We start from the raw sequence: 8,911 nt of genomic DNA, 5'->3' as shown, positions 1-8,911 counted from the left end.
TGAATGAGCCCTTAAAGAAATGCAAGTGACAGCAGAATCACACTGAAGTTACGCAACGTATATAGCTTGTTGGACAATTTACTCTTGGCACGGCCACTATTTGTCCAGTCGGTGACGAATCTTTTCCAGCATGTACGCTGCGAACGAGACGCAGGCATTCGCATTCCAACGATTCGGAGAAGAATAACAATGTGAACTTCGCAAGTGCGATCTATGCTGTGAGCCTCTTGGTGCAGATTAGCCGCACACGCAATGAAGAGCTTATTTTTCTTAGCTTATATGCATCATAAAACTTCTAGGAGTTATATGCGTGCTCTCTAAAGTGATGGATATCGCTAATAAATGAGCACAGTAGGACTCGCCAAGTGGTCAACTTTCAGCCGACACTGCAAATGCAGGTTCATCGACACCGGGTTCAACATAGTTAAAGACCGCTAGTTTAAAGCAAGTAAAGTCGATTGGGTGCAATATCGGGTGGATACAATAATACATACTATGGCATAAGTAGCTTACGCAGGCATGTCTCGGAGCGCCTCCTCGAGTCAACGCCCGGGCGAGAAGTATTCTGCGCCTCTTCACAGCCGAGCGTTGCGGAGAAGGCGCCCCGAAATCGCGAAGATGAGGCAGCTGCGCCCAGGAAGCATCGACGCGGCGAACCGTGGACGCCAGCTGGGCGCAGCATCACCTGAGCACACGAACCGGGGGAGATGCATTTATCAGCGTGGTTTATTCGGGCCGGAAATATTTACACACAGGAAGGGAAGGGTCAGCGGCCGCTCATATATAAAACAGCGTCTCTTGGGCGCACTCTGCAGATATAGGCACATTTTATGTACAGGCTGAGTCTCACTCGGGTTGGGGTCACAGCGGCGGGAGCTTGGAGGCGGCGTGGGCGAGCCTCTGCATGTCGAGATGCTGCTTGCGCCACTTGATCCGCCTGTTCTGGAACCACACTTTCACCTGGGCCTCCGTAAGTCGAAGCGAGGCGGCCAAGTACAATCGTTCGGGTCCCACCATGTACTGCTGCTGCTGGAATTCAGCCTCGAGACGCTCCAGTTGCTCGGCGCTGAAGATGGTGCGCACGCGCTTTGGCCGCGGCTCCGAACCTTGACGGCGGCCGCCGCCGTTGCAGGTGTCTGGCCGTCGGCGGCCCTCGACGCAGCTCTCGGAGCAGGAAGACGGAGCGGGCGTGGAGGAATCGGGTGATGCGGGTCCCAGGCCCAGCAGGGCCTCGATGCTGAAGGCGGCCCCGCGGGGCGTCAGACCCGCGCTGAGCGGGCCCTGGTCGGACGGAGCCGCCGGCAGGGCGGTCGTTGCGGGCGCCTCGCTGTGCATATTCCGAGCTCTCTGCGGCCACCTCTAGCGACCGGCACGTTTTTCTGACGATCGGGGATCCGACAGCCGGCCAATGGAGGCCGGCGCACGAGTCACGTGGTTAAGCTCCGCCCATCGAGCAGCGCGCGCGTGCGCTCCCTCCGCGACCCGACGGGGCGCCCTGCCCGGCTGGCGAGCCTCGATGGCGTGGCGGAGGGCTCGTCTTCTCTATCGTGGACATCGAGTAATGAGCGAAAGCCGGTTAAGCGAGCTGCGCGAAGGAAAGGGGGTCCTCAGGACGCCGCAGCAGAGCACTTCGCGCGGCACCTCAAAGACGCACGACGACCGAAAGCGACCTTGACGTCGCCTACAGGGGACAGCCCGTTTACCTGCGCCGCTAATTGAGAACCCCATCAGCTGCCTCCATTACCGGAAGGCAGAAAAGGAAAGCCGCCTAATGCGGAAAGAGGGTCATTTGGGTGAGAGCTTCTTTACGGCGATGAGGGAGTGCTCGTGACCCCTTTGGTTCCAGAGAAAGCTGTCTTTTGACCCGCCGCTAACCGTCCCGGTGCCCTGAGGGCCGAAAAGGGGAAACGCGCTATCGGCGGGTAAAGCACACGATACTCAAATATGCTACAGCTGCAGGAATAACCCAATACATTTATGTCAACGAAGGAGCCCCGTGAGTATCATGTATGAGCGAGAACAACGGATCGTACAGGTACTCAATTCTATTGTATCCAGAACCAGCCAAGGTAAACACAAATGATATATTCAGTACTGTTCAACAAATAACTGAATATTAATCTTTCGTATGACGTAGCGCATCGCGACAGGGACAGAGAATATTGACGAGCACACATCTTGCGGCTAATGATTTCATTTGCGATCTCGCATGTTGTTTTATAATAACTGTAGATCGATAAAACCGAGCTATTCGATAACACACACGTAAAGACACAGCGAAAAACACGCAAGCGTCATCACCACCACTTCACCACTTGCGTACTCTGTTCTAATAGGATAAAGGAAGAATGTGTCAGTGTGCCCTCTCTAACTTTTTAAATGGAGTATCTGCAGCATGGGAGTCATCGCTTCGACGTGGACGGGTGTAGATGGTTGTGATGACTTCGCGCTCTGTGCTGCATCTTTACACTACATGTTGCTCCCTCGGTCCGCCGCGGTGGTCTAATAGCATGTGTGATCGTAAACAAAATCATTATAGTTGCAAGTTGAGTCCATTAGTTGAGTCTTAATTTGTCCCTGTCACGATGCGCTTCGCCATATGAATTATGAATCCAAACCAACCAGCACGGCAATGTGCTTTAGCGAATTAAGTATTGTTTAGAAACTAAACTTTCCACCAGTAAAAAGGCAAATGAAAAAGAAAATGCTTTTGCGAAGTGCGAATCTCTACCGTTTGATCTGAGCCAACGGCTTGTCTTTTCGTACATTTTTTTGGGTGCTTAGGCAATTGTTTCATTAGCCAAATCAGATCATTAACTATAATGACAAACTGACTACTAAGAGTGAGGGAAGCATTACTGCAGTCTGGTATGCGGTCATCATTTGCGCTACTTGAGAAGAGTTATTATGTTCAGTGATTATACATGGTGATGGCAGTCGCCGAATTCACCTGTTCCTTTTAAAGGAGCACTGACATCAAATTTACTCGTGTCAAGATTTTTGCGTCAACGAGTAGCTATTTATATAGCGATTCGCGACCTATAACGTATCTGAGTGACCAATGAGTATCTGTAATATTTATTAATCTATTCGCTTTCGAACGCCGTTCAAAATGGGTGGAAAGCCCGCCAAATCGTAGTGCTGGCAGCGCTATACCTCGCGACCACGTCGAGGCCGCTGCACAGCTGACGCCGCTTCCACAAAAAATGGTGACGTCACACTGGCATTTCATCTGCTATATAGGAGCGCGCGTACAGTCAGTCCGGCTATATGTCTGAAGTGCCTCTGTCACCAACATCGTCGTCCTCGCTGTCGTCGCCGTCAACATCGGCAAGTGATGATGACAGTAACCTGGAATTGGATATCGCCGCAATTCACGACGATCCTTGCTTGACAAGCTTCGCGTTAAATTGTATTTATCAGTCCCGGCCGTGCTGTCGGAGCTCAGGAACACCAAACTACGCACCTCACGTCGGGGACGTTTTGCAAGTAAATCGCTGCTTTCAGCTGCAGCAAGGCACACGGTATAGGAATAGCCCCGGCCTGAGGCCTCGTACTGCCAGTGAAACCCAACTGGTTCGCCAACACAGAATTCACCCTGTAGCAGCTCGCCGCAAAGTGAAGGGGGCAAACGCGGCTGTTTTTCACAGGCGTCCTGTCCCTCTGTCCATCGGCGCGTACGAAGTTAATCAACCCACTGGCTGCATTGAGGTTCGTGGCTTGGAAAGGCATGAAATGTCCCGCACTTTCCGCTTTTCCCGCGCCTCGACGTGCAAGTTCTGACTACGCGGCGGTTACCCGACATTCTGGCCCGTATTGTCGCTCTGAATGATCGTATACTCACACGCAGTGGGGCACAACGCAAATCACTCGATGTGACGCGATGAATCGCATGCGCGCTTCAAAACAGCAAGGGGAGCCACGAGAGCATGTCCGGGAGTCGGTTCCAAACACACTCAGAGATTGTCGACGTCATCGTTACTATATATAGCATATCGTCAGTCAGGATGGCACTTGTGGAATGTATCACACCGAACACGTATAGCTCTACACGTCGATGTCGCAGGGCAGTCTATTTTTCGTTTTTTCCTCGTTAGCTTTTCTACGCTGTTTGACGTCGAAATAAAATAACTTCGACACGACGGACGCCGTTCAAATTCGGCCAAGAAGACCTATGCATACCAAGTGATCGAATGATGGGCGCATCTCGATCTTGAAATTTGATGTCAGCGCTCCTTTAAAACAGCTGCGATGATTCACCCTGCGCTGCTTTGGCATTGCGATCAGCCTGAAACCATTGACGTACGTGTTCACACGTGGGAGGGCTGCGGAGATTTCGACCATCTGGTGTTTTTTAATGTGCACTGACATCGTACAAGACAGAGGCCTCTCTACCATTTTGGCTCCACTGAAATGTGACCACCATGACCAGTGTCGAATCTGTGACCATCGGATTAGCAGTCGAACACCCTATAGCCATTGATACACCCAGGTGGACGTAATGGTCCTCGTGTGCAGATGATTGACTTAGGGAAAAAAAAAGCTGACGCGTACTATATACTTAACGGCCATGGCATTGCGCGCTGATATCAGCTCAGTAAAGGATGCGAGTTCGACTCGCGTTCGCATATAGGTGATGGAGAAGCACAGAAGCACCCCTCTATACTTGTACGTTAATTAATTCCAAGTGCTTCGAATGAATCCCCGGGTCCTCCACGGCTGCGTCCTCTATAATCATATCGTGGTAACAGCACTTAAATTAGCAAAATGAGTTTTATTCTAATGCTGGCACTAGATTTTTTTTATTCTGGCGAACAGTGCTGCCAAACAGTCGATGAAGAGAGTTCATCAACTTGCTATAGCGGGTACAGAAGCGAAAGCTGCACCAAGTGCAACGACCACCTCGAAAAACAATAACATCAAAATTGCTATTCCGTCAATACTCAGTGTAGCGTATGTTTGTTCTACAAAGTTAGGTATTATTATTAATGGATGTTTACACCCTCGCATCTTTGCCCTTATTCGGCTTTTACCACATGCATGAGCTGACAAGTGTTTAACAACTAGCTTTCTTATGTCGAAAAGTTTCGAATAATCGGTTAAAAAGCCTGCGTCGAAAACATTAACCGATCAAAAAGCTAAATCAACAATCAATTAATATTCAATCGGTTAAAATAATTTTCTTGAGATATTTGCGCTGAAGAATGGTATATAGGAGACAGTTGCTAACGTGCATTGGGAGGTTTGACGCAGTATACCTTCTGGCCAGCTGAAGTCATAGTGCGACACATGTGAACGAATGCTCACAACACGAAGAAGGATGCTTTGAATAGTTTGGAATAAACCACTATCAATCATGCTTAACGGTGTCGCGTTCCACTGATTTCTGTCTATAGTCAGCGTTGCCCATCATGCGCGTACTTCGTGCACTCAGGTATGGTATTTTTATAAATATTGCTACGTGCCAGTGCATGGAGTTGAAGAAGACAAAGCAGATAGACTGGCGCGAGCTAATCTGTGTGGCTGGCGCTGCTCGCCTAACCGGCTGAAAATACATCGGTGACTACCCCTCCGAGTCGGTCTCCTTCTCGTAACAATATAAACGGTATAAAATCTACCTACATCTTCGATCTGACTGGCGAAGCACGTCAAACGCGAAAATAATAATAATGTAGTAGGTATCACCATAAAATACCGGCCTATATACAGCATGGAAATAAGCATATATATTGGTGTCCAGTAAAGAAAAAAAAAAAACGCTTGAAGAGGAGTCGAGAAAAGAACACAAACCACGGCGCCGTGGTTCAAGAACCGCCCAGCTGAAATGGGTGCCCTGCTGTTATATACACAAATGAAAATTATATGATTACTGCCCTTCCATCAATCGAGTTGTACACTACACGCGTCTCGTTTGATTGACTTGTAAAACTCGGGCTGCAAAACTACCGCATGCAGTCACGACTTGTCACGAAGGGATTCTTTTTACAGCAGAGCCGCTGTGCTTTTCGTTTTGCAGTTCTGCGTTCGCGTAAACCGTCAATCTCAAGAATGACCTTCGCCACGATTGCTGGCGCGCGTCATGGCCTCCGAGATGGCGGGCGGAGCGCGCCAGCAATCTCGGAGGATTCGGCGCGCGCTCGCCATCTCGGAGGCCATGCCTTTGCGCGTGTGACGCAAAATAAGTCGGCCGGCACGACCGGGATCGAACCCGCGACTTGCAGTTCAGTAGCGAAGTATACCGTAGCCACCGATCCACCATTGCTGACGAGCACAGAGAGAGAAAGAGAGATTGAAAGAAAGAGACAACTTCTCGGGGAAGAAAATTCTTGAAGGGGGGTTAGATATCTACAATCTTAAGCAAGACATATATCCATATAAAGAGTAGTATTATATGTCACAAAAAGGGTAGCAAAGAAGTGGGAGAGGGGAAAAGAAATTATAGAAGGGAAGAGAGTAATGCATAGCATAGAAAGAAGGGATGAGAAAGATAGAAACGGAAAGCAGAAACGGGGAAAAAATGAGAAAGAGAAAGGAAGACAGAGGGAGAAAAAGAAAGATCGAAAGAGCAAGAAAGAGACAGAAATATATAGACAGGGAAAGAAAGAAATGGTAATAGGGACAAAAACATAGAAACTATAGGAGAGAAAAGGAAAGGAGGAAAAATGAAGAAAAACAAAGAAGGCCACCATGCAGCTATGCGGACTTTGTTGAGGATTGGCACCCATAGTGTGAAGCTGCCTTTAAGTTTTTTTTTTTTAATTAAGGATGATTTGGGTAATATTCTTATAAAGACGCAGTTTCCGGATGGCGAGCCCTGAAGAGATGTCTTTACGAAGCTTCGTTGGCGTCATCGATATGCTCTCTGTGAGCTGTTTGTGTAACAGTGGCGGACTGTTTAAGAATGCGATCAAATTTACCTGCCTCTTCAAAGTCCGCCTGCAGCTTCCCATTCTGGGTAACATGCTCATATAAACTGGTCAGAAATTTTAAGTGCATCGTTGTACAGCCACAGGCTTCGTCGGTGTTCAACCACCATCTTCCAAACACTGATTTGGGTTTCCCTTCTGGCACTATCAGGGAATGCTTGACAATAAATTACAAAAAAACTATAGTAAGCGTCTTCAACCGTTTCAACATACTGACATTGTCATATATATATATATATATATATATATATATATATATTTCACATCAAAGTGTACTACCAATTGCTCAAGCAATACGTATGAACAGACTGTTATGCAACGACAACGCCAGGTAACGCCCCACATAAACGACCTATTACCTATATATAATAATTAACTAGCTAAGCAGCTATATGCAACCAACTATATATGCACAGTGTACACTTTTACTGCTGATGGCAGCACGCTACTGGGACGCACACACATGACCACAACAAAAAACGCAAAGAAAACTAAAGCCCGAACACGACAAGCGCGAAAGACCTGTTTGTGTTCGTATTTTTCTAGCGTGGGCGTGTCCCAGCAACACGCTGCAAAATCAATCGATAGATTACGCTTTTCCGTCATCTGTATGAAATTGTGTACTTGAAAGCTGCTTTATCTGCATACCTTGAACTCAACGGTGATGTAAGAGCGGCACAGAGGCTGGTATAAATTAAAAGTGGTGGAAAGGAAGGAAAGCACAACTCTATCCTCTGCAGCACACGCGTATATAGCATCTACCTTTCAGTCGCGTGATGCCAGGGTAGTCGCAGAGGAGCTTCCCGACTTACGTTTTCGAGCTACATTGAGATACGCTCTGTATTAATTGCTTGGTCTTAAAATCCTAATGCAACATATAGGAAAAGACCTCCCTCTCCCCCCCACCCCCTCAATCGTGCGTATCTTATTTTATTAGGAAACATTGGTCTTCTGGCCAACGCAGAAATGAATTTATGTGAGCCCGCGTTATCGGATATCTTGCAGACATTTTGGTCTTTACATTATATAGGGCTGCTGCTTTTCCATTCATAATGTCTCCTCTGACCTTGGATATATATGGCGTACGTCTAGGGTCACGTCTGTTGAGAGCGCACGAGCAGCCGGTTTTTGTAAAGCTATTGTATACTGTATACACAGGGACACTAGGTTTTCGCTATGCGGAGCGACACCTTGCGGCAATTGTGGGCTGTGACATGGCGTGTCAGTAGCATGCGTGGCCTAATAGTCATGCTGACCATGCCATAGCCCGCAACTGCCAGAAGGCGTTACCCCCAGAGCGATAACCAATGCAAAACATGGCCGTACATAATAACAATACCCAATTTCAGAGTTATTTTTTTTTTCTTTTTTTCACATAAAAGTGTTTTATGACAGAGTCCATCGAGACTATAGTGACGTATTTCTGTCACGAAAATGGCGTCACAAACGCATACACGATCAGATGTCAAAGAAAAGGTTCAGTCAACGTGCATAAAATCGACGACCTCTTGTTTCGCAACGACAGAAGACGAGCGTGCTATCAAATGGTCAAGTGCGCCACGGCCACAGACTCTAACGGCAATTATAAAGGCTCTTTTTATATCTCACACTTTCCATTCGCGTGCACTCTTCGTGTCGCCCTGTTGGAGCGGTAAAGTAATTCATCCGCCGCGATTAGCACCTCTAACGCATGTTGTCATTCGGTGCGTTTTCAGTAGAAGTGCGATTTCGCAATGCCTTCACCGACGTGTCCTTGATTTCATTCAATGCCCGAGCAAACGCGCTCTCTTCAACGGTAGCCGTCGGTCCGCCTTAGTTCAGGGAGTGGTCGTGACACAACGCCGCAGGAGGGATATAGGGCGGCTTGCATCACACGTGTTTTCGAGCGCTTTTCCACGGAAACGCGATAGACGTGTGCCCCTCTTTATATCATACGTCTGTCAGATTTGTTCTTTCATGCTCCATCTTTGTGGCTGAAAGCAATG

The 8,911-nt window shown here is 48.0% G+C and overlaps 1 protein-coding gene across 1 annotated transcript; it reads right to left on the bottom strand.

Annotated features, from left to right (window-relative positions):
• Positions 1-708: 708 nt before the first annotated feature.
• LOC119186992 (homeobox protein SAX-1) lies at positions 709-1,335 on the bottom strand. The gene has a single exon (XM_037435300.2). The coding sequence runs from the start codon at positions 1,333-1,335 to the stop codon at positions 862-864; it is 474 nt and encodes a 157-aa protein (XP_037291197.2). The 3' UTR covers positions 709-861.
• Between the last annotated feature and the right edge of the window lie 7,576 nt (positions 1,336-8,911).

The sequence above is a fragment of the Rhipicephalus microplus genome, chromosome X, assembly GCF_043290135.1.
Source record: "Rhipicephalus microplus isolate Deutch F79 chromosome X, USDA_Rmic, whole genome shotgun sequence".
Classification (NCBI taxonomy): Eukaryota; Metazoa; Arthropoda; class Arachnida; order Ixodida; family Ixodidae; genus Rhipicephalus; species Rhipicephalus microplus.
This window is presented reverse-complemented; position numbering and strand designations above follow the sequence as displayed.

Excerpts from the sequence above, each read along its gene's own strand:
- LOC119186992 (XM_037435300.2), bottom strand. The coding sequence starts at position 1,335 with ATGCACAGCGAGGCGCCCGCAACGACCGCCCTGCCGGCGGCTCCGTCC.